Raw genomic sequence first — 25,845 nt, 5'->3', positions numbered from 1 at the left:
CTATTTTTACTTCGAAAACAATTATCCATTTGTATGTACCTTGTTTATTGGTTTCATATGACTGAAGTAATCATTGAAACGATTCACAGAGAAAATTTAAAACAATGCGACAATCTCTACGTATTCTCACAAAGCAAACTTGAATATTCAAAAGGATTTTGAAACGATTCAAAGGAACGCAATTATTCCGCTAGTTGTTTTTGTGAAAGGAGAATCCAAGCAAAGCTTGAATTCATGAAAATTCCCACATTCCTCTGCGATTCTTACCTATTCTTTCCACAAATGTCCTTAGGAGACACTGAAGACCTTAGGAGAAATTTTGGCCTCCTAACGGCCGAAATTTAATCAGGCATGATTCTGTTCTAGTCAATTTGTGCTTCTATGAGGTTCGTTAAACGCAGTCTATTAGGATCCGCTCTTCAATGTGCAACTTTCCTAATTATTGTATCCTGTTGTCAGCAGAATTGCGGGTTTGTGTGAAAGGAACTTTTTACTAAGAACCTCTCATAGTTATTCATTAAAAATTTACTACCGTATAGTTGCGCACTTTATACAATATATGTACTGAACACTGTGACTCAATCCTCAAATATCTTGTCGAGAACTCTTGAATCATTCCAAAACATGGTGCTTTTGCTTTTCTCTTCGACCAGCTTTGGTTTTGACGGTTAATTTTCAAATAATTTTATTTTCTAATCATTAAGCTATCTTATGCTCTTCAACATTCACGATAACTTACTTGGAAAACTTCTTATATGTACGGGGAATTTATTTTATGCACTGCTTAAAAAATGTCACTTAATTCAACATCACCTTTAATGCCTTCCAACGTTGCCTTCATGATCATCCCATCATTTCTTCTAAAAAAAATGCGTGACTAGAAATCTTGTAGATAATCTTGTTCTCTGAGTAATTTAATTTTCTATGCCCTCGTCAATTTTTTTGCGATAATACCGAACGTCTTGCATACGCATAGATGTTCTAAGCACGCAGTACTTAAAAAAAGTTTTGGCTGGTTTGATACTTCTTCTACTTCGATTGATTGATTGATTACTTCGATGCTGCTTTGATTGTGGCAAGTGTCGAGGAAGATTAGGTCATGAAGTCTAGGGCATAAAAATAACTCATTCCTGCTCGGACTAGTAAAGTAAAGTGGTCTTCGCTCGAGCATGTGCGTTTAAGTCGTACGAATTTTCCAGGAAGTGAGGCTAGCACCCCACTTCCTGGAAAATTCGTTTTTTGAGGTTGGGAAAGCACTTAGTCTCGTCATACGTCCCACTTCCGTGCCATTCTAGGAGCTTTCTCGAAGTGCGTTACTACAATTGGTTCCGATTAGGCCAACCACTTTGCGGGATGCTGTAGGTAGGCCAGCTGCACTCCCCACTTCATCAACTGTAATCCTCACCTTACGGTCTTGGCTTGGATCAGCTTTTGGATTATTCATTCGTATAATCCAGCGGAAAAACCTCCCCAAACTCCTGTGATTCCCATTTTTGGTGTTTGAGAAATCAATTTTTAAATATTTTCCACATGGGTTTTTTTTTTCAGTTTTGGGGTGTACACACGAAAGAAAGGGCTACGCTGCTATCATCTGTGTATAACTACATAGTGTATAGTGGTCATCAGATTACGATCTGGGGATAACAAATCAATACAAATGAGTGAACAGCAAAGGAGCTGTCTGCACTCCAGCAATGGATTAATTTAGAATCACTTTTGTTTTCCAATAACCACGTTCCTGTAGGTTTTCCACGCTTTTGTTCAACTTTCAATAGTTTACATTTTAAAAAAACTATTCTACACAACCCTGCAAATGCAACTTGACCTCATTTTTACAAAATCAAATCAGAGAAGTCTGAATTTCTTCGGCTACTAATAATCTTACCACCTGCACCTTTTTTTTCAAACGTCCTTCCTTTCTTCTTGTGTCGGCCGCACGGTTTTATTCACTCCCCTGTTTCCAGCGTTTCTCTGGTAATGCTTCTGTTGTCCACTGTTGAAAGGTTACAGATTAAGTAAACATGAGAATTTTGCTCCAATAATAAGAGCTTCAAAAAATAAATCCTGAAAAACATGGTTGTGGAGCGCTGCACTTCTCAATGATGTTGTGTTTTTGTATGCACCAGTGATTCTTCTTACATCTTTCATGCATACCCAATGGCTATGCTTTTGATTCCATATTCTTTTGATGGATAGTTTATGATCATCTAAAGTCATGCTACAAATCACAGAACTTTTTATTGGTTCCATTTCAAAATTGCTTTTATTCAAAGTGAAGGAAGTTTCTGTACGATATTTTACTGCCTGACATTGTTATACTCAGCAGCTGGAGATGAAAGCTTTTTTTATTGGTAGCTGTAGACTTCTTTACAGGATATGAGTCAAAGCAATTTGACTCAAATCATTATCTACCTTCACAGACATTTAATATTCATTTCAGTGAAAATGAGGGAGAAACATACATGAAAATTACATTCGATATTACCTTGGAAATGTTTTGTGAATTTCCATTTAGTTCGTGCAAACCAAGGAAAGAAAACACTTCAAATTTTTCAGATAAGTTACCTTTCTTTGACAGATGCTTATATCAACCATCTAAATGGCGGAGCTAGATAAAAAAATATTCTTTTCTTTTTGAAATAAAAGGATTGCGTATTGGAATGTAGCATAAGAACACACAAAGTCATTCTGTGTTGTGATTAGTTTTGCGCCTCCCTTACGAGCACGCAAATAATCCATGGCTATTTCTGTGGCGATTGCAGTAGTTTTCGCCTGGGAACATGAAACAAATACCAAGATTGTTGACAACCTTTATTGCAATTAATATTTCCGTGTCGTCGCCTTTTCCAGAGCCTGAAAAGTCAGAAATTCTGCAAAATATCCTCTCAGAAACGTCATCCATGTAGAAGAACCTTCCATTCCATAAGAGATCAACTTCGAAACAAAGAACCAGAATGAGCTCAAAACTTGCGGTCACATATATTTGTTCGACAAGCTGCAAAAGTTACGCCAAGATTCGACGAAGGTGGAGCTTACACGCTTTTGCATTGTTATCAGCAGGCTCTTCTGCACCGTTTAGTTCTGAGTACGCCAGCGTAGAAGTCAAGGACCTATGGAAGAGACACAACTTCAAAAAAAAGTTGTTTTGAATTTCGCACTCAAAAACAGATCACACTCCACTCGACCAATTGTCGCTGGTTGAACGAATTGTATTTTACTCCTTTTTTTGAAAGCAAAAAACGACTATAAATTATTTGAGTAGCACGCTCTAAACTGTTGTTTTTCCCATCGTTCTCGTCAACTTCCTCGCAACGTTTAGGACTCTTTTATACTTTTTACTTCTACGCTTTGGTTCTTTCCATAATTTCTTTTACATCCTTTTATGTTTTCAAAGTCTTTTTTGCTCCTCTTTGAACTTCCTGTTTCTCATTCGATGTCCTCCATGCAGAATACAAAGTCTGCCAGCAGATTCAGCAGCCCTATAACCTCGATAAATTGGGGGAAATTGAAGGTATCAAAAATGCTCCCTTTGACAACCTTACAATTTCCCTTGATAGTCTGGAAAATCAAAAATCAATGAAATCAAAAAATCGGAATAGGACTGTCTTGCAGTGCAGAAAGTTCTCTATTAAACGATGGAAATTATTTCGAAAACACTTTTTTATTTATATGCAAATTTCACTTCGTACAAGAAAAAGCTGGCAACTTTGACGACAGTCGGTCGACACAGGCTCGATTTTCCTTCAGAGAGGAGTAGAGCAGGAAGATAGGTTTGATCGTGATACTTTTTTACCGAAATAGCAGGTAATAAGTGACAGTGGGAGTGCTAAAATTTCAAAAAGCACCCGTACTCGCGTAAAGGCACCACTCCACGAATCTGGGGTGGTACGGGTTTCAGATTGGTAATGCCTATAAGGGGCAGTAGATTGTGCGGAAGAGGGTGATTCCGTTCTGTAAAAAGTGTAAACGTTCAGTGTAAACGCACGACCCCGGAATGCTGTGTCCTACGACGGCTTCTGTTGCAATGCGCAACCCTTGCGCCCTCATCTGCGATTCGTCCGAATGGGTATTCGGAAGAAACAGCGTTCTGGGGTGTCCGTTTACACTGATACAGCGAGAGATGAACGGAATCATTCCTTTCCCCACAATCTACTACCACGTATAGGCATTACCCGCCTGAAACCCGTACCTCCCCAGAATCGTGGGGTGATGCCTTTAACCATAACAGGAATGAAGACATGTGGAAAATAGGATTTATTTTTAGAAATATTGGAGGAGACTTTCCTGACAACTTAGTAGTTCTCCTCTGAAGGTTTCTTCGTAAATGTTTATATATCAGGTTGAGTCGAAAGTTTTCGGACAATGTGGTAGTGATGATTTCTAGAGATCGTCACTCAGCAAAGAGCTGACAAAAATGGATTTATTAGCTACCGTTTTATAGAGTATAAAAGGCTCTTCAAAATGTACGTTAACAATTACACTGAGCCAGTTTTTTTCCTGCCACCATGCCGCGCAATTTCAAGTCGTCGTCACTCCACCACCGCAACGTCATACTCTTTCTCTATCTATCTGGCGTCTGAGGGGAGTTTACAAAGAGCACGCCCAGCTAGAAGTACAGTCTACAAGTGGCACTCGAAGCTCGCGTCGGGCGACTATTTCATTGAAGATGAAGACCGTTCGAGACGCCCGATGAAGTTGGGTTTGGTCTTGCTGCGGAGACAGGTGAAAGCTGATCCATTTCAAACCACTCGCGAACTGACAGTTGCTCTTGGGATGAGTCAAACCACAGTTGTTCGCGCATTGAAGTCAATCGGCAAGGTGTGAAAACTAGGTCGATGGGTACCACATGCTCTGAAGCAGTATGAGATGGACTGCCGCGCTGATACAGTACTTTCTCTCCTCACACTCAAGCGCACCCACACGTGGCTTGGACACGCACTTTTTTTTTTTTTTTTTGGGGGGGGGAAAGGGGGGTTAAAGAGGGGGGGGGGGGGAGGGCCCCCAAAAACAAAAAAAAAAATTTATTTTGGGGGGGGGAAAGGGGGGGAAAAATTTGAGTCCCGGGGGGATGTAAGGTGGAGAAATTTTGGGGGGGAAAGGGAATTGAAGACACCACACGCCTGGCGAAGTCTACTTCCAGCACGACAACGCTCAGCCGCACATTGCAAGAACGACCAAAGCCAAACTGATGAAATTCGGTTGAACTATTTTGCCACACCCACCGTATTTCCCAGAATTGGCACCCTCGGACTACCACCTTTTTCCTATCTTGAACGTCATCTGGATGGTCAAGACTTCCAAACCCGCGACGACATCAAAAAGGCAGTTCTTCAAAGGACAGTCCCCAGCGTTCTGGAGCAAAGGCATCTTCGATCTGCCTAAACGTTGGCAGAAGACCATCGATGCCAATGGGGCATACTTCAAATGATTTACGGTAATCGTTTAAAAATTATAAAATAAATAAAAATATTGTCAATTTGTCCGAGAACTTTCGACTCAACCTAATATATATATATATATATATATATATATATAAATTAATGTTCAGGATGTCCTCTGTGATTTGACACTTGAAGTTAGGTTTTTAATTTGGTGCTGAGTAACTCTTACGTTTCATTAATTCGCTCCGCAGCTTTCCATTATTTCCAAATTCTAGAAATCACTTTCCTCCCTACTTCAAAATCCGACGATTTCTGGTTTCTTTGGTTGATTGTGACTGCGGTGCTTGCTCAATATTCAAGAAAAGTTGGGCGTGTTCTAAAGGACTAAGAAACAGCCTTTCGATGCATTATTTGTTTTCTCACTCCCCTACGATAACGTGGATCTGGATTGCTGAATTCTAAGTTGGGATGCAAAATTTCTGCAAAAATCAAGACTTTATTCCGCCGCGTCTCTACTCTTCTGGAAGGTAGAAACAGTACGTCATTTTCCAAAAAAAATCATTTCTATTCAGTAGAAAATTGACATTTTGAACAGCATTTTCCATCGCTTAGCGTAGGCAATTAACTGGAGATAATAAACGGCTGTTTAGCAGCTGATTACACTTCGGTAACATCACGTCTGAAAGTAATTGATGAAAATTGGTTGAAGAAATGCAAGCAAATTTTGCTGTTGTAATACATTATTCTGCTACAATGTATAACAGCGTGTTAAAATATTCATAATGTTCAATTGCTTGCATTCTTAAGAATCCAACTATAGTACTTAATCCAGCTGCAATACCATACACTATATTACTTCTAGTACGAGCAATACGAAAGCGATTTTTAATTTTTTTTTCCTTCTTAGTTTGAACTCATCCACATTTATTCGTTTATTTTACTTGAGCAATTTCTCATTGGCTTATCTTACGAGGATTCACATCTTGTACACATGTATTCGCAAGAAATTGGTTTATTTTCTGTTTTTCTTTTTATGGTTAGCGTACACAAACGCCACTTGTGATTAGGATCCTACTCCATTCAATCAATCGACTGTTCTTATTAATTATTCGCATATTATTTCACGGTTCAACGAATTTAAGATGCGTTCTTTGATGTCATTGTATCTTGTCGCCGTTCTTGTTTGCTTCTGCGCATCATTCACGTTGGATAAACGAGGTTGGTGTTTTAGAGGTTTTTAGATTGCTAATTTTTCGTGGCATCTGGGTGATTTGAAAGAATGACTATAACTTCTCGTAAAAATACTTTTTAATAGAAGGGCAAAGTGTCTGGCATTAATCAATCTACATGAGATGTGCCAACGAGTCCGATTTTAGTTCATAATCGTCAGAATTTTACGAGGGCTAGTACGGCCTACACGGTGAAGTATGGAGTCATACCCAATAACTCATTGTTTAGGCCGAACAGGCCTCAAAAGTGAATAAGGGATGAAGGGACTTGGGAGGATTCGAACAACCGACCGGAGTCGCAGCAGAACCTTTTACCATTCGGCTACACATCAGTTATCGGAAAACTCGTGATTTCTGAGACATCCTCACGTAACTTTATCGATGGAGAAGTGAACTAGGACAAAATAACAACAGCGATAAACATTACGTTCCTCTCAAAACAAAGATCCTAGAAAGAAGATTTTTTAGATAAAAAATGTTAGATGTCCATCCTAGTCATCGTTGGTTGATATGCGGACAGTGAAGATACGTAGAGTAACATGTGTTACGACTTTATTTGCTTTATTTTGTGATTTATTTTGTGATGATTTTAGCTTTTGAATACCATAGCCTAAAATTTTAGCATTCCTGATAGCTGCGGAAACTGGTCCAATCAAAGCAAAGAAAATCAAACTCCTACGACTCGAGAATATCTTATTGAGTTAGAAAACGCGTATTCGCTCCAAAATGAACTTTTGTTCCGGATTATCCTTATTCCATATCATTTCGTTTTAGAGGTCCCTTCTCCACTACACATGTTCTCTGATAACATCTCCAGCTAGAACAGTGGAGCGCAGTAGAAAGGCTATCATCAAAAATCAATTCCACCAAATTTTGAAAAATATTTAAAGTTCTGCTTAATTCTCACAGGTGATTGATATCTTTGTTTTAAAAAAACTTCCGGGGTGTATATAAAAAAAGGTTAGTAGTTGTCCACAGATATCTCAAAAATAACGAGATGTTTTGGAGGTAACAATCACGACCATATTAATAATAATACTAATATCAGAAGAGGTATGGGAGGACAACGACAGACCGAACTTGCTTAATTTTTAATTTCACCTTGCATGTCCTGCTTTCTTGGTATGCACTACGGTTACGGAAGAACATAAGAACCGAGGTATTTTACATGTGTCTGAGCATATCTTCATGAAAATGTGTATTAATATTAATTATTAATTATTAATATTATTAATGAATGAGTGGAAAAATTCAGATGTATAACAAGAATACACCTTCGTAGAACTGTTTAAAAGGCATCACCCCACGAATCTGGGGTGGTGCGGATTTCAGGTGGAGTATTCGTATACGAGATCGTAGATTATGGAAAGGGGGATGATTCTGTCTATTTCTTCCTAATTGCCGTAAAAAAAACGGCCCGGAAGATGCGGCGCGTGCAAGGCTGGTGCGTTCCAATCGAACTCCTTGTAGAAAATAGCGCGCCGGAACGCCCGAAGCTGTATCTGCCGGACCGTTTTTAACGGCAACTAGGAAGAAATGGACGAGAACACCCCTCTCTCCATAATTTACAATCCCGTATACGAATACTCCACCGGAAATCCGTACCACCTCAGATTCGTGGCGTGATGCCTTTAGCTCATAGACTAGACGTCCTAGCAGTTTTTCTATACGCATTTATTCCTGTTGAAGAAATTCACATGTTACATGGATTTATGTATTTGCGTTCATAACATACATGCTCAACTCTAACAAATGTACTACATTTGTGGTTTCGATTCGCTGAATGATTTTTAGCGACAGTTTTGGCTCGAGTAGGATACAAAAGAACGCTTCATGTTTTTTTTTATAGCGTTGAAGTCCCGAACTGATCTCGTCTGACCTAGGAAGTTTGGAATGCTTGACAAAATTTTAGCCAGGCTCCTTTTCGTTTAGAACCGACAGATGTTCGTAAGATAAGCGGGAACGTATTGTTCCACTCCATATTTTCCTGGGACATGGGGAAATATAAGTTCTCTGGATGCCATGTTCATTTTTCTCGCGCTTACTTTTCACTTGCTACACAACACTTTTTTCTTCTCTCCTGATTGTTTCAAGTGAAAGAATTACTTTTTAAAATACCAGTACAATGATTGAGCTTCCAGTGGGACCTTGGTTTATGCGTCCAGCATGGAAGCCGACGGTGAAAAAGCAGTACTACCCTCCTGGCAGTCAGACAGTGCTTGATGAAAACCTCAGCGACTACTTGATTCGATGATGGCGTTATTGCGTGCGTTACTGCTGCGCTTCCTATGTGTATTATGAGTAAAATTTTTAGTTCCAGTGGATCTTTCATCGGTCTTGGTTCTTTTCAATACGGAAATGTTTTTTCTTGTTTGTGAAAATCAGAGTTTATGGACCTAGAATCATTTAACTGCATCTGTTTTATTCTTTGATTCTTATCAGGACCTTGCGGAACCCCCATCAAACAAAATAATTGGTTATTTGTTGATCAACAGATAATTAATATCCGGTAATTTGTTTCAATCTGTTAGTCTTTACGGGACTAAGAGATCGTGTACATGCGACATGTAACTTTCAAACTGGATTTCACTTCGAAACGTCATTATGTGCTCTCATTTCCTAAAGAAATGTGTACGTAGACGTTCAGAGACAATCTTTAAGCTTTCAACAGTAATTGAAATTGGTGTATGTAACAATTATCTATGCCTTAATGTGAGTGCTCTAGCACAATTCATCACACGTTTCACATAATGCGGCAGCAGTTTATGATTGAGGGCTCGGACACACATCATCGACCTTACAAAAAGGACAAAAAGGTCCTCTTCAATCAAACACTTCATTTTACTTGCACTTGTCTATCAACTACTCATCAATTACGGAAGAGATGAAGGCAATATGCAACCCTAAAGACAGCATATCACAAAATTGACAACCTTGGGATTTTGTAAACTTCTTCGGTATTCAGTGTTCCTTGTGTGTAACGCAGTTGTTGGACCACGAACTGCGGTAAAATTCAATGCCTCAAACTTTATTAATTAAACCAAATCAAATTATCAATACAGAAGGGGTAGCACGTACAATTTAAGTACCGAAATAAACAATCTGGAAATGTAGAGGTGTGCAGCGCCAAAACCAAACTGTAGGAGTACTGGAATGCAAAGCAAAACCTTAGACGACTACTCGTCTGAACTTTTATAAAGCTCTTCTTCATGCGCTTCGAACTCCTACAGAAACGTTCAATTCGACAACACTACACTTCCTCTGCATTCTACACTACAAAAGGTTACAATTTACCAAAGTTCACAAGATCACATCCGATATTTTGTCCATTACTACACAAGGAGGGAGTGTAGTCCAGGAGTATGAGTGTGTTCATGTTTAATTCTCTCTAACAATCTAGAGGAAAGCGTGAAACAGCCAAGCGTACCTAACTTATATATTGCGGTGTAATAGAACACTGAATCTGCAATTGCGAGGATGGTGAAGCCTCTGCTACATACTGCGATTATATTAGATGCGACGGAAGTTGAAGGACGACATTGAAGGAACTATTAGTTGAAGGACGACGAAGTTCTTCTAGCCGTACCCGCATTCTGTCTTAAAGGTATCGCTCCACAAATCTGAGATGGTATGGATTTCAGGTGGAATATTCGTATACAGGCTCGTAGATGATGGACATGGGGGTGATTCCGTCTATTTCTTCCTAATTGCCGTAAAAAACGGCCCGGAAAATACGGCTTCGGGCGTTCTGGCGCACTACTTTCTACAAGGAGTTCGACAGGAGCGCGCCAGCCTTGTGCACGTGCCCCATCTACCGGACCGTTTTTTACGACAATTAGGAAGAAATGGACGAGATCACCCCTCTCTCCATAATTTACAATCCCGTATACGAATACTCCACTTGAAATCCGTACCACCTCAGATTCTTAGGGTGATGCCTTTAACGCGTAAAAAGTTGTCTCGTTGAAGAGATGGGACAACACTGCTTAATACATGTCTTCTTTTTATTGTTTGAGAGAATTCATCGTGGTGAGGATCATATTCGTGCCACTCACCACTGTGTATTCGTGCAGAGATCGACAATCAATTTTCTGACACGTTGCTTGTAAGCGAAACGAATACAACAGTGAAGTCCCTCTTAGTTGTGTTCGAATCGAACAATTGACAATCGTGACAATTCCCGAATAAAACCAACAACAATGGGGAATCACTGTACTGAATACGCACGAAATAATGATATGGATAGTGTTCCTGTACTTAAAATAACTGAAGCTCATTGTGACGTGTAAACGTGGCAGATTGAAAAAAAAAACAAGCGGAGCAAAGTTTTTTCTCTTTGGTGCCAGTATTCCGCACACAATGGAGAAATTACTTTCAAATGATTTCCTATATGAATATGGACGATAATGTTCCCGGATATAACACAAAAATACATATGTGTGGCGTCAATCAATCCGCTTGGAAATGCGCCAACGGGTTCACTTCATTTGATAATTGTTAGAGGTTTACGAGCTTGTGTCTAGCCTAAACAATGACTTGCTGGGGATAGCCGATACGTATCAAGCCTGGGTTGTTACCCTCCCAAACAAGTTTGGTAACAGTTTACCGACTACGGAGGAATGAAAGACTTGGTCGGCACCAGGGCGAACTCGAACCTCTGATCGATCATGAAGCCACGTCGCGATCTCTTTCCGACAGCGCTACACTTGCCTTTGGACAATTATGTAACTGATGCTATACATGCTTAGGTCACGCCGATTCTCTTTTCATCGTATCTGTGATGAAACAAGGTAATGCCTTTTTCATCGTACTTTCCAAATTTCCCTAACCTCATCCGACGTGTAGCAAACTGATGGGTTTGGAGAAACTTCTAGAAAACGTATTACACCTTTAAGTGCTATGAAGTAAATCCCGTCAACAGCATATAACTTTTACTGTACACCTTTTCAATATCCATCAAAGTATTTTTCAGGCCAGGTAATTTATAAGAAGTAACATGTTTTCATGCCTAAGAAGAATTGAAAAATTTCCATGTGTTCCATAATCAAGTTATTAAAAAAACGAGAGGGAAAACTGGCACAATCACTTTCTTAGAATCTCTCGGAATCTAAATAATAGATTGAAATGAGTGAAAAGTTACTTTACCAAATCATCAGCTATAAGTGTGCATATAAAAAAAATCTTCTGAATAAACGAAGAGCACATCAAAATCACAAACCAATCGGTTATGAGAATTTGCACGTGTACGAATCAAATGATTTCGAATTTTCCTGTGAAAACGAATCGATGAAAAGTAACAATTATATCCAACACTGTTTTCCATCTAAAATATGCATCTCTTTCATTAAAAAAAAAAACTTAAAAAAAAAGATTGCCACATCACCGATTGAGATGGATTAGTTGTCGACGCTGTAGCCAATACAGCATGACACCTACGTTCACGGGAGTGGCCTCTGTTCTGTATATATTAGCTGCTGTCTTACTGGTACGCTTTTTATGTTCATTTACATTTAAAGCACGAAAATGTAGGCTTGGTAACAGCATATCTTTGTCAATTTTTCCCTATCTGGAAACAAAGATGACAAAACGGAAGCGGAAAATACATTTGGTCCAAGAGATTTACTGGCACAAATTCCCCCTCGTCAGGTATGTAGTTTCACAAAATTTCACGCAACGTACAGTGTACTCCCGTTGAGCACCTCACTGCAGGTTGACGAAATGTGCAGTGAGACAACAAAAAATTGCTACGTAATCATCGAAAACAGTGAGAAAAGGATTGGCAGGTGGAATTTTTTCTTCACCTCTTCTTACAGAAATTTGTAAAATTCAGAAAGCTAACATCATTAAGTTAAGGTTAATGATCTTTCGAGAGCTCCAGATGAAACTAGATCGTCGTCTACGTCTGTCCTGTGCACGAATTTTTATTCCAGAATGTAAGATAACACAGGTCTTCGATTAATGTTAAGCTTAATTCCATTAATTCATTCAGCACTGAGCTATTCGACGCTGTCGGACACCAGATCATGGAGAGTTGATAAAAGCACAGTACTACTCGTATACGCTCGAACAATGATAGCAGGGATCTTCGCAAGCGGCGCTGTAAAGTACAACTCTTCCCGAATTCACAACGTCCTCATTATTGGATTGGGCGGTGGCGTTATTAACAATTACTTAAGTTCTATGCCAAATCAAAAGGTAAGCTAAATGGCCATTGAAAAGAACTTCCCTAATAAACTGTCCTCTTCTCCATGTTCGGTTATGTTTAGCTACTTTTAAAAATAGAGCGTCAGCGGATCAGTCTAAAAATGTTTAATTGAAGCCAATGTCATGATTGCTCTTCTCCATTTGTAAGATTATCCGCTTCCGGATAATTTCCAAGTTTGAAAAATCATTTTCAACATGCTGAGGATGTAAAATTCCACAACTACCAGAATATCACCAGAATACATACACATTTACACTGCTATATATACATGTCCACCTTCACCTTGATTATCCAGACTCCCGTTGATCTGGCTGGTTGAGTGGGCGCCAGTAAATCTTCCATTTGTCCAGATCGCGTGCCAGAGTAGCCCAGTGGTTCCTCCTTTCGCGTGGGACACGAAGAGCATCATATTTTTCTTTCAAGGACTTCGTAAAGAAACCTGACCATCGGGTCGGCGGTCTTCCTGTAGTGCGCTTAATATCGCGGGGAACCCAGTCGCTCACGGCTCTGGTCTAACGGTTGTCATTAAAGCGTATCACGTGTCCGGCCCACCTTATTTTACTTTCTTGGCAAACGCGGGGGTGTCTCTAGTCTTCGATCGCTGACGTTGGGGAGAATTTCGAATCCCGTCCCTCACACGGGATACTCCCAGCATCACTCTCCCAGTTGCGCATTCAATGACGTTCACCGCGTTTTCTTCCTTCTTTTCTTTTTCTTTCTTCCGCGACTTCTTGCGAAATGCCCAGGTTTCCTAAGCATAAGTCAAAGCAGGAAGTACGGTGGTGCTGAAGAGGTGAGCACGAGCCGTGTGTTCTTTTTTTTCTTCACTATATTCTCGATGCTCTTATACATTCCCCAAGGCGCTCGTCTCCTCCTGTCCAGCTCCAAGGGTCAGGTTGTTCATCATGTTCAATTCTCGACCCAGATACACGTAGCTGGCGCATTCGAATATGTTCGTTCCGTTGACGGTCAATGCGGCATCCGAGACCCATCCGTTCCACATGAACATCGTCTTTTGTAGATTCAGCTGAAGACCGATGCATCCACATGTTTCGTCGAATTCGATCAGCATTCGTTCCGCTCGGCTGATGCTAGGTGTAATCAGTACGATGTCATCAGCAAAGCGCAAATGGTGTAGCTGCCGACCATCACAACTTTCATTTCCATGTCGTCCCATTCGAACTTTCGCATTGCGTTCTTGAGGGTGGCCGTGAATATTTCGGGTGAGATTGTATCATCCTGTCGGACCCCCCTCTTTGCGTCAATGATGATGTTCTTGTAGAATGGCGAAATTCCGGTCGTGAAGTTGATGTACAACTCTTGAAGTACCTCTATGTGCTGAGTAGGGAAGCCTTGATTGTCCAAAACTTGCATGCCTGCTTCCACCTACACTGAGTCGAAGGCCTTCTTCAAATTGAAGGTGAGACAAAGCGGCATCTTGTACTCTCGTGATACCTTGATGAGTTTCAAAACAGTGTGAATGTGGTCAATCGTGCTGAATCCTTTTCGAAACCCTGCCTGCTCGCATGGCTGTCCTTCATCCAAGACTTTTTCAATCCTATTAAGGATCACTGTTGTAAAGAGCTTGTAGATGACGGACAGTAAGCAGATTGAGCGATAATTGCCGATGTCATGCGGATCTCCCTTTTTATACAACAATACGGTCTTGCTGGTCTTCCACTGTTTAGGAACCTTGCATTCCGACAGATAACGTGCAAAGAGCCTCGCCAGAGTGTTGATGAGTACCGGGGAAAGCTTCTTCAGGTGTTCAGATCTTATTCTGTCGGGACCGGATGCCATACGATTTCTTACTGACATGATAGCATGTCGTACTTCGAACGGAAGAACCTCTGAAATGACATGTTCGTCTTCCCTCAGATGGTGAGGAGGCAAGTGGACATGGTTGTCGAAAAGATAAGAGTAGAAATGATAGATATATTTCTCCATTTCCCTTCTCGATGTAATGGTTGTCCCCTTCCGGTTCCGGAGAGCAATCATCTTTGTCTTGCGACTGGCGAAGTCTCGACGGGCATAGTGGGTGCTTTTACCCGCCTCTGGAGCTTCAGCCAGCACTCAATTCTTCTCTCTTTAAGATCTTCCTTTATCGCCTCTCTCTCCAAAGCCTTTCGAGCTCGGACGTGAGTTCGTGGCTCGCGTTGCTCCACGCTGGCGTATCAGCCCAAATGTTTCAGGAGACAGGCGTCTCTTGGTGGTTTTAAAACTCTTAGAATCTTCGTGTAGCCGTGAAGGTGTTTAACGAGCCGTTCATATTCATCGTCGATGTTGTCCGTGACGGTATCATCCCAAAAGCCGACAAGCGAGACGAAAAGCTCCCAATCGATGATGGTTCTGGCAGTTTGCTTAATGAATTTCGCGGCTTTTTTCTCCTCCATGTGAAAGAAAATCTTCCTCGAAGAAGGCGATGGCCCGTTCCCGTATAAAACTTTGGTACAACAGCGACATCCGTCAGGCAAAACCTTTCACTGACAATGATGTAGTCTATTTCATTATGGTTCTTCTTCGACCAACTTTGTCGTTGAAATTGCCAGCCATGGCTTTGTAGAAGGCATGAGCGTAAGCGACGAAGATAGTAAAGCTGGTGTTGGACCACATCTTCTCATCCGCAAACGTTCGGTTCGGATCGTAAGTTCTTCGAAAAAGTCGATATTCTTTGCCATACTCGTGTTGACAAGGACGCTAACTCCACCAACATCTCTACTGTCGCATGATCCTAAGAACAGTTCTTCTCCAATATCATATACGGCGTTGAGAGGGTGGCGTCGTCTTCTCTCGGTCAGTCCGATTACGTCGTACTTAATCTTCTTAGCTTGCATCATGCTTCCGATGCAAGTGTACGTGCGTTATAAGTACAGTATAGATCGTCATCCTAATCCTTCTTCGGTAGCCTATATGACTTCTGCAACCCCGTCTTTCCTGGCGCTACCGCACAAGGCTTTCCTGCGAAATCAGGAGACTCTTTTCTATTGCTGTGACACACGCAAAATTTTAAAATCCATGGGCGGGTTACAAGCCTCTAGTCCCATGAGTTTTTGCGAGAAAGTTGCGTCCTCCCGGAGTGGACATGTGGAGCTTATTTGTTGGAGGTATCTCCAAACCGTCTCCCTTGCACCTTTCAGTCACTTGATCGCATGCTTTTTCCGGATCGACATCCGGGATACAAGGATGTCACGAGTCAGTCCTCGCTCAGCAGGAACAGGGAGTCCATGTGGTAAATCCACCCTAGCACCGCAAGCACAAGGTCGCTTTTTGTCCGCGATTAGCCCCTTACCCTCCACCCGGGGTCGCCCCACGTAGTCTCGCGACTAACCGGTTGTGATCCCTCTAGTGAGGGAGGTCCGTGGATATTATATATATATATATATATATATCATGATATATAATGACGAGCTTAGTCCGTGTGTGTGTGTATGTGTGTGTGTGTTTGTCTGTGTGTGTGTGTGTTTGTCTGTGTGTCACGAAATTCGAAAAAAGGGGTGCGACGGGTCCACCCGGCGTCGGATTGGTACGCTGGGGTCAGATAACTATAAAAAGGGTTGCGACGGGTCCCGTGGTGTCGCATTGGCGCACCGGCGCCAGATACCTATAGAAGGGGGTGCGACGGGTCCACCGGCGCCAGATACCTATAGAAGGGGGTGGGATGGGCCCACCGGCGCCAGGTACGTATAGGAGAGGGTGCGACGGGTCCACCGGCGCCAGATGCGTATAGGAAGGGTGCGACGGGTCCACCGGCGCCAGATACAGAAAAATGCAGTAGAAATGCAGTAAATAAATACAATAAATAATAAATACAAATAAATAGATACAGAAAACACCACTACTATTAACCTTCATTGATCAGTGAAGGGGAGCGAAGCTAAAATCACCGAAAGTTTGAAGTCCGGCTTTAGCCGGACATACGGACTGGTATATAACCGTACTCTAAACAGCCCTACTAAGCACCAAGGCTCATTGTCTCACACCGCCTCTCGCAATGCCGGCCCTAGGATTAAGGGGAATGTGAGTGGTTCAAAGTTTATTATTTGAAAGTTTTGAGAAAATTTGCATTACTTATGCCACCATAATACATAGTAGAACAATACCAAGCAAAATCATATCCTTGTCTTCTCAAAAGTTTCGAATTGTTTTTTTTTTTGGTTCAGCTGCACGTTGTGAGTAAATCCATCAACATTCTGAGTGGATAACAATGACGCTAGGTGTGAGACACTCTTTCCTGCAAGACATTAGCTATTAAATAGTTGAGGATTTTGATGGTCGAGATGTTCTTTGCGACCGTTCTTATTCGTACCTGTGTTCATGAGATACTCCTGAAAATTTTAGCAAGGAAAAAATTTTGATAACAAAAGTGTTGACTAGAAGAGAAACTATTGATAGGAAAACAGTTTTGTTGTTCTGCAGTGCGATAGATGGATATTCTGTATCTAGTCTCATTATTAAGGTCAAAGTTAATTTTTTGACACTCTGTACCCCGCACCCTATATTCTTTGCATACCATTCGTTGTGTATATTACCTGTTACCATTAATATATAACTCCGAGCATCTTAACAATTACTTCCACCATTTGGCAAAATTCAGGTCTAACATGAGTTCTGTGGATTGATCCAAGTTCATTAACAATACGAATTAGTAGTAAGTAATAAAGTAAGTAAATAGCTATGAATAATAAGTAGAACAGTACATTATAGTAGCTAAGATCACCATTGGGGCAGAATTCCCAAGTAGCTACGTAAACAATATTTTCTGGTATAAATACAGGTTTTTTCCCTCTTATTTACTGATTTTGATGTGAAATAGAAGTTCTTCGAAGAATATACCTAGTTGAAAACAGCAGAATGAGGACCTGAAGCACTGTTGACAGCATCGCACTGGGACCCGGGTCAGCAAATATAGGGTGCGGAATATTGAAAGTGTCAAAATTAACCCTGAATCATTAGTGAAATTATTGTAGAAAGACACTACTTTCTACTATCCGGTGGAACAACCATGTTTTTTTTTTCAACAATAACTTTATTTTCTTAATATTTTTGTTGCAGTCTTATCTTATCTGGTTGTTCAGATTCACTTTGCCAAAGGTATCTAGTGACCAGTTCAAATGAGGTTTCAATAAGTTTGCCTTAAGGTTCTAAGGAAATGTACAACTGTCTACTCGAGATTTCCCTACACCTACAAGAATCTATCCTATGAATAAATTCATCACTTTTCAGTGCACTAACGAAGGATACACATGAATGCTTCAGCCTAGTAACTAATTCCTTGTAGACCGGTGTGTATCGCTTCTAGACTTCTAGTCATTTGCAGAAATGTCCATAAATTAAAGGCAGCATAAGATGATTCTCACGTAGTATGGATTTCTCATGGAAAGCTTCTATACGTTGTCATAGATTGCGGAAAACCGCGCTTTTACGTACACGTTCCGTCCCCATCAGCACTCTGTTCATTAGTTCAGCTTCAGTACGGTGGTGAGGAGAGCATACTAATCCTCGAAGGTTCGCTCGAAGACGTGGCACGTGCTCAAGGGTGGCGCGTGACAGTGGAAGCCTTCGTAAAAAAAAAACGACGACTTCTGGAGAGATGAGCGGTTTTCCGCAATCAACGGCCTAGTCTAGCAACTTTCCATGGGAAATCCATACCACGTCAGATTCGTGGTATGCTGCCTTTACCCCACGCTTTTGAGAAAAAATATTCAGAATTTAAGAGGTGAAGATATGATTTAGCAGACGGTATTCTTCTACAATTCTGTGATTCTTCTACTATTTCTACTATTCATATTTGCGCTATGACCTGACTATTCAATTTCTAAGTAGAACCATCCCCTTGAAGGAGTTTTGAGTCCCACCAAGTAGAACAGAGCTTTATCAAACTTCCCTACATCTGAGATGAGGAGATTAACAAACAAGAAACAAAAAAAGCAAGAAAGAACAACAAAATCTTCGAGATTCACAAAGTCTGGTCAGCTTTGATGCTCATTGCTGTGAAAAGAGTATCATCGTTGCCGATCTCAGCTGAACATCACCGTTGTCGATATTGACCCTGTGATGAAAAGGATAGCAGAAAAGTGGTACGACTTTGAAGAGACCGATTTCCATCGAATCATCGTTGACGATGGACTCGAGTACGCAAGAAGAGCTTATGAAAAAGGTTGGTGCTAGTAACAAAATGAAGAAACGAGATTTCGTAAGTTGATCTTATGTCCATTTTCGTTCCTTTCCTTTTTATTTCTATCCCCTTTTAAGCTGAATCTTACAACAGGCATTCTGAAATGACGCCAAAATTTCTGCACAAACCTCTTTCCAGCTCAATTTTAAGCCTATTTTTTGAAGGAGAAAAGTTCGACGCTGTACTGTTGGATGTTAACACAGTCGAACGACGTCCTCTTCTCGCTCCAATCAAAGAATTTCTAACAGAAGAGGCACTTGAATGCTGGTCATCAATTCTAGCCGACACCGGTAAGCAAATTTCATTCGTGATTCCGTTTAGCGTGCGTGTTATTGCTAGCGCGTTGGCTGGGTCATCAGCGAGATACAGCACTGCCTCTACTCTTCAAGCAGTGAACTCAAAGGCAGCATACTCCGAATCTGAGGTGGTGCGGACTTCAGGTGGAGTATTAGTACACGGGATAGTAGATTATGGAGAGGAGTGTGATTCCGTCCATTTCTTCCTAATTGCCGTAAAAAACGGCCCGGAAGATGCGGCGCGTGCACAAGGCTGGCGCGCTACAACCGAACTCATTGTAGAAAATAGAGTGCCGGAACGCTCGGAGCCGGACCGTTTTTTTGCCGCAATTAGGAATAAATGGACGGAGTCGCCCCCCTCTCCATAATCTACGATCCCGTATACGAATACTCCACCTGAAATCCGTACCACCTCAGATTCGCGGGGTGATGCCTTTGAACGAAGCGATAAGCAACAAACTAAGCCATTGGTCCGCCTACTTATGAGCAGTAACAACGCAAGCACTTCAACCGGTAGGGCCGCAGTCTCATACGGCGCCCCTTTTGGTACATATTCAACTAAAGCGGAAATTCTGAGTTAGTCATCTTATCTGATTTGAGAGTCAACAACAGTCTCTCAGAAACTTCAATTGGGGTATCTCACTGGTTTAGAAGAAGAAGGCGGAAGAACACAGTGAAATAATTGTTAAAAGTCAACAACAATCTGTCAAAAACATTAATTAAACGATATATTCGGATACAAATATGAAGTATGCGCACTGTAGATGCTATTACAAAGATAGAACATAAGAGAACACACTACAAACACGAAACACCGTAATACAAGCAAACCATGTTTCAAAAACCCAGTTCGCAAAGAAGAGAAAATAAAAAAAAATTGAAAATTGAAATTGAGAAATTGAAGGAGTTTCGTGCAGTCCCACTGAGCGTCACAATGTAACCACTTCAGCAAACACAGAAAAAGACGGAGAAGGTGGACGTAACAGCGTATTATTAAGGACATGTGCTGCGACCACAGTTCAGTCATTCGTCATCCTGGTCAGAAGAATCCTTCTGACCAACGATCACATGGTGCATTTCCTGAAAAGAAAAACGCTTAGAGAATGGTGCGAAACTGTAGATAAGACCTCACGTAATGCTCACGCTCCTAATATTATCCATACTATTGAAAGTTATTATTAAGACTACTAAAAACGTCTTTATTAGAACTGTCTTTTCCCTCAGGAGCGTTTTGTGCAAGAGTTGAGTTCAAATTTTTTAAATAAAAGAACAGCTATGGCTCACTCATTCATTTTTTCAGGAGTTATCATCGTCAACATTTTAACGGGAAGCGAATTCGAAGGAAGCCACAAAGAAGTTAATAAAGCAAGTTTTCTGCTGTTTTCCTTTCTCATTCCTCTAACTCTCTCTGCTGTGTAAGTGTGTATTCCTTCAATTAAGGATCCCATAGTTCACTGAAAACCAGCGATTTGCGTTCGTCTATTTGAGGACGATGAGAAAAAAGAACGCTAAAAGTAGAAGACGCAAGTATAAGCCTGAACGGTAGAACGTATGTACCTCTTGGTTTCAATAGTAGTCTCATTTGTTGCTGTTCAAAGCTTTACGACCCGCAGTTGTAGCGCGTAGCTTTTCTCTATCGCCTCGATCAATCTATTAAACATTCCTTATGGTCAAGACCTTGAAATGCAAAAATTCAGTAAGATGGGCAAGATTATAAAGCTGGTGAAGCTGTTGATGAGAAAAAAGTGATTGAAGTCGTATTTAGTTTGTATCTAGCGCGAAGATTCTTTTCTTGTTCCAACTATCGTATGACATGTGTAAGAATGATGAAATAGTGACATAAAGCAGTGTTTTTCTTCCACCACAATAGTTCTCTATGGTGAGAACAAAAGAAAAGTGTATGGTCAGATAATCTACTTTATCACTATACAAGCCAGCAAAACTACGAGTAGTAACACGTACATCAGCAACACGTACATCTACATCAACAAAACAAGGTAACATTTAAACAACCGAGATTTTGCGGAGAACTTAATCTTTATGCCTCTTCGACACGACAGAAATCTTTGGCACCACCAAGAGCGAAATTTTCTTTAGGTTCGAAAAACATTTGAGAGACACTTCGCAGGTTGTTCTTTGTTGCCCAGAGGAAGTGAAGAAGTAAGTCGTGTCCACTTATATATTAAAGGAATCTACACTAATTAAGGCACTTATAAATCATAGATGTTGTTTTGTTTCCACAAAGTTGAGCCACACGAGAACAGAACGGACACACTTTTGAAAATGGAGACTGCTATAGACAAGGAACTAGGATTTCACCTGTCGGATGGAGAGAACTATCTCGGAAGCGATGTCCAGTAGAAGACGTGCATCGGTTTGCCGCCCGTTCGTTTGCAAAAAGTGTCCACTATTGGTTTAGTTTCAGCATTTTTGTTTTGTTCTTATTTTATGCCCTTCTCCATTACTGAACATTTTCAGCTCGCTGGTAGTTGTGAATGTTTACTTCTGTCGTTGATTTGATGAAATGATGCAAGAAAACATTTTGTCAAACCTTTTATGCATTTTCTCTTAGATTAGGATGATTTAGGTCGTTGTCAGCTAGTAATATTGGTTGTGAAATTATTGCTTAGAACTAACTGGTCAATGGTATTTCATAAAACTAGTATTCTATGCGTTCTCTTATCATTTGCATTATCCGCAAAACACCGATTCATATTCCCTATTCATAAGTTTGAAGGATGGCAAATATTTCTAAAAATCGATAGTGGACAGCGGCAAATTTGTGATGACGTAAGTGCAAAGTTCAAAACACGGTACAGTTAAAGGGATCACCCCACGAATTTGGGCTGGTGCGAGTTTCAGGTGAGTTATGCCTATACGGAGTCGGAGATTATAGAGAGAAGAGTTAGTTAGATTCCGTCTATTTCTTCCTAAGTGCCGTAAAAAAACGGCCCGGAAGATACGACTTCAAGCGTCCCGGCGCGCTATTTTCTACAACGAGTCCGATTGGAGCGCGCCAGCGCTGTGCACGTGCCGCATCATCCGGGCCGTTTTTTTTACGGCAATTAGGAAGAAATGGACGGAATCACCCTCCTCTCAATAATCTACGACCCCGTATAGGAACTCTCCACCAAAAGTCCGCACCAGGATTAAGCACAGTCGGCGTGAAATATATTAAAACATGACGATGCGGCACATCCTCTTGGATCCTTGCACTGCGCTCTCTTCGCTGTATAGGGAACTCTTCTCCTTTTAGTTTTTTTTTTAATTTTTCATTTTTCTGTGTAGTAGAGAATAGAATTACATAGTCCTAAGGAAGTTCTTTATTCATTACATCTATCTGTTGTTTTGCTCCCAGGAGGCTCTAAAGAACTTGGTTCGAGAATTTATTTTTTGTTTGCTTTACTTCCCGTTTTCTGGACGATTTTCATTTTTCGTAGTCCTAACACAAAGAAAGTCTTTTTGCATAGCCCTAAAATTTTCTCCTGATTCCACCTTCCCAAAAAACCTCAGTTTCAGCAATTGAATCTTGACTTTTTTTCTCTAACTGTGCATATTTAATCGTCCTTTAAGAAGAGTTTATGAATTCTACTATGATTCGCATTATAGTAAACACCAAACATGCGCAACAACACAAAAGAAATTATAGAAATTGAATCCTCAGAAACGTAGACCTCAGAAGCACTTCACGCACAACAAAGGAAAAAACTTATTAGGGAGACAGGGAGTTGAGAGGACCACATTGGTTTATTCATGCGTTATTACTCAAAAATGCTAAAAAGATGAAAATCAAGAAGAAAAGAGTTTGGGAGACTTTTCCGTGCGCTGTAGAGAGAACGCCAAAGACCGCAGGCCTGAAATGGGACCGACAAGATAATCAGGAATTTCAAAATATTCAACAGCAAGGAACATACGATACCTCCACAACTCCATACACTGGTGAGGCTCACTACCGTATATAAATAGAGAAATAAAAAAATTTAAACTTAACTAAGATTGGAGTTTTGTGATTGGCGTTTTAAACAACTAGCAGCCTAAAGGCCCGGTTAACGCCGGATTTGAGACTTCTTGTGGTTTTCGCTTCGTTCGCTTCCACTGAATGGTAAAAATTAAAAGTAGTGACATGTTCTGTATATTTTTGACACAGCAATGATATTTCTCTTCCTAAGAACGTTTTTCCGTTCTTTTCTTGAGAAAAAGTCAAGCACTGATGAGAAATATAATAGTTTTCTTCCTAATGGGATTGGTATTTCACTTGGAAACTTAGTTTTACACCTATATTCTTTTGGTACCGCTACAATTTGGGAGCCATATTCGAAGTATCAGATTTCCTCATTCTTTTCTCCAACAATTAGCATAGGTTTATGTGCGAACATGAAATGACGTCAACATCATCGCAATAACAACATTCTTCCCCAGATCAAGTAAACTGGTAAATACTATTTAAACAGCAGTCTGTATGCCTACTATGAAAGAATGTTATCAATCAACATGAGGCAAGCGTTCAAGGGACTAGACATCCGAAAGAATACATAGGAATAAAATGAAACACATGCAGTTATCACGTCCAACGTCTCATTCACTGTTTGATCAAGTCGCTCGGAATTATTCCCGGTACTGCTGTATCCAATAATTGTGCTTGTTATAATTTTTGCGCTGTCTCATCTATGTGCAGTTTCTAGCGCTTTCTGGCGTCGGCACACTATTCTGATACCCAAAAAGCAGAAAGGTTGAGTAGAACCCGTCCCACCACATCTTTCTACCTGCTGACACATGCGCATCTATATGAGTTGGAAGAATCCGTCCCACCACCTCATTACCTTCGAGCATGAGCACACAATCTGACGTTATGGGGCTTGTCCCACCATATCATTCTCTCTTCTAGCGCTGGCGCACCACTTCAGCATCGTGAAAGTCGTCAAACTGAATTTGGAGAACATCCCGTTCATCTGACGCTGTGAGACCCGTCCTACGACATCCTCATCCTTACCTCAGTTCTCCGGGTAAAACGTGTTAAGGACCTTAGCTTAACCCCACAAAAGAAATAGAAACGAATGTTTGTTGGACCTTCAGACTGGGAAATTTCCTTTTCACAACGACATGAAAACTGAAACAATGAGGCTTTGTGATTCATAACAAAAAAAAAACATAAGCACACACACGGAACTAATCAGCAAACATAATCCGCACAGGAGAAATTGTCAAAGAAACTGGATGACTCTTTGTGCAAATAACAAAAAATAATGAAGAAATTCAAGAAAGAAAGAAGGCAAGGATTTATCTACTGCAAGGATTAGACACGCATCGAAGTTTCATATTATATTTTTTTTCAAGTCAAGCTCTTGAACATCATATCGTATTTACTGTGCAACGAACATTTAAGACGTAGTTGTTATTAATGAATATGTTACATGAGGAAAGATGGAAACTTATTGTGAAAAATACCGGCTGAAGGAGAGTGATAAAACACTTTTTTGAGTTCTGCAAAGTAAAGGCACTTCATCTTTGAAAACGTTAAGAAGAAGTAATTCGAAAGAGAATGCGATAAATTAGTGATTTGTTGGTCCATTAAACAATGGATTTTCAATCTAGCTGCGTAATCAAAGGACTGATCACTTTTACTGCTTTGTAAAGGGTGAGGTGAACATGCGCATAAATGTTAATATACTCTCCTCAAGGGGCCGCGTATACGAGTCTGATTGCTACCTGCACGTGGTGGCTCTGCTTTAACTAAACGCAATCAGGTGTTCGAGTGTACGCATTGGGAACGTACGAGCTATATAACCTGCACTGTTATATGGCGAAAGCTTCCCATACATTGCAAAAAAGTGCTGTCGTCCAGCACATCGCCAAAGCCCATAACCTGAAAGGTCAACTGCCTGAAGAATCTGCCAACTGCCTGGAATCGTTAGCAACAACCATTCGTTTCGTGACGCTGAACTGCCGAACACTATCGAGTGAAGTCCAACAAGCCGCTCTATCCAGACTTCTGCGATATCTTTGTGTGGCTTTTGCTGCACTGCAGGAAACACGCATGAGAGACCGGCCCGTCATCAGCATCGAAAATTACACCATATACTGCGGCGATGCTGATGAGAACAAAGTAGGTGGTTGCGCGATAGCTGTGAGGAACGATTACAAGAACCTGGTGGAGGAATTTGGCTCAATGTCGTCTAGATGCGCCTTTTTACGACTGCGGGATCGCGGAGGACGTAAACTCTGGATCGTAAGTGCTCACGCACCTACGGAAACCGCTGAGTACAACAGTAAGAACGCCTTTTATGATGAACTCAATGCGTTGATGTCTAAAATACCAAGCCAGCAGGTGGTCATTGTCGGAATCGACGCAAATGCGAAGATGGGACTCGAACAGCAATCTGATGTGCTAGGAAAATGGTACTATGCAGCGGAGCGCACTTCGGACAACGGTGACCGTCTGGTCGACTTGTGCGAACAGACGAGCCTCATCATCGCTTCCACGTTTAAGAGGAATGATCGACGCCATCAGCTCACGTGGCAGGGGTCAACCCTTTTAACGCCTGAAGAGTAGCGCAAGCGG

At 40.9% G+C, this 25,845-nt stretch overlaps 7 protein-coding genes across 7 annotated transcripts; 3 read left to right on the top strand and 4 right to left on the bottom strand.

Moving 5' to 3' along the window:
* Positions 1–4,461: 4,461 nt before the first annotated feature.
* RB195_015287 (uncharacterized protein) lies at positions 4,462–4,824 on the top strand (the record flags this gene model as incomplete). Its single annotated transcript, XM_064205925.1, has 1 exon — positions 4,462–4,824. One exon carries the CDS (start codon positions 4,462–4,464, stop codon positions 4,822–4,824), a length of 363 nt encoding a protein of 120 aa, XP_064061806.1.
* A 7,211-nt stretch (positions 4,825–12,035) lies between these two features.
* On the top strand, positions 12,036–21,647 carry RB195_015282 (uncharacterized protein; the record flags this gene model as incomplete). The annotated part of the gene is made up of 10 exons (XM_013445790.2): positions 12,036–12,095; positions 12,152–12,256; positions 12,320–12,393; positions 12,464–12,543; positions 12,600–12,805; positions 18,837–18,972; positions 19,155–19,280; positions 20,587–20,651; positions 21,384–21,446; positions 21,510–21,647. 10 exons carry the CDS (start codon positions 12,036–12,038, stop codon positions 21,645–21,647), a joined length of 1,053 nt encoding a protein of 350 aa, XP_013301244.2.
* On the bottom strand, positions 13,660–13,992 carry RB195_015286 (uncharacterized protein; the record flags this gene model as incomplete). Its single annotated transcript, XM_064205924.1, has 1 exon — positions 13,660–13,992. One exon carries the CDS (start codon positions 13,990–13,992, stop codon positions 13,660–13,662), a length of 333 nt encoding a protein of 110 aa, XP_064061805.1.
* Positions 14,202–14,813, bottom strand: RB195_015285 (uncharacterized protein; the record flags this gene model as incomplete). Its single annotated transcript, XM_064205923.1, has 1 exon — positions 14,202–14,813. The coding sequence occupies one exon, from the start codon at positions 14,811–14,813 to the stop codon at positions 14,202–14,204; it is 612 nt and encodes a 203-aa protein (XP_064061804.1).
* On the bottom strand, positions 14,990–15,208 carry RB195_015284 (uncharacterized protein; the record flags this gene model as incomplete). The annotated part of the gene is made up of 1 exon (XM_064205922.1): positions 14,990–15,208. One exon carries the CDS (start codon positions 15,206–15,208, stop codon positions 14,990–14,992), a length of 219 nt encoding a protein of 72 aa, XP_064061803.1.
* Positions 15,323–15,652, bottom strand: RB195_015283 (uncharacterized protein; the record flags this gene model as incomplete). The annotated part of the gene is made up of 1 exon (XM_064205921.1): positions 15,323–15,652. One exon carries the CDS (start codon positions 15,650–15,652, stop codon positions 15,323–15,325), a length of 330 nt encoding a protein of 109 aa, XP_064061802.1.
* A 3,436-nt stretch (positions 21,648–25,083) lies between the features above and the next one.
* RB195_015281 (uncharacterized protein) lies at positions 25,084–25,836 on the top strand (the record flags this gene model as incomplete). The annotated part of the gene is made up of 1 exon (XM_064205920.1): positions 25,084–25,836. The coding sequence occupies one exon, from the start codon at positions 25,084–25,086 to the stop codon at positions 25,834–25,836; it is 753 nt and encodes a 250-aa protein (XP_064061801.1).
* Positions 25,837–25,845: the final 9 nt, after the last annotated feature.

The sequence above is a fragment of the Necator americanus genome, chromosome V (assembly GCF_031761385.1).
Source record: "Necator americanus strain Aroian chromosome V, whole genome shotgun sequence".
Lineage (NCBI taxonomy): Eukaryota > Metazoa > Nematoda > Chromadorea > Rhabditida > Ancylostomatidae > Necator > Necator americanus.
The sequence above is the reverse complement of the archived record's forward strand: the minus strand, read 5'-3'. Positions and strand labels throughout refer to the sequence as shown.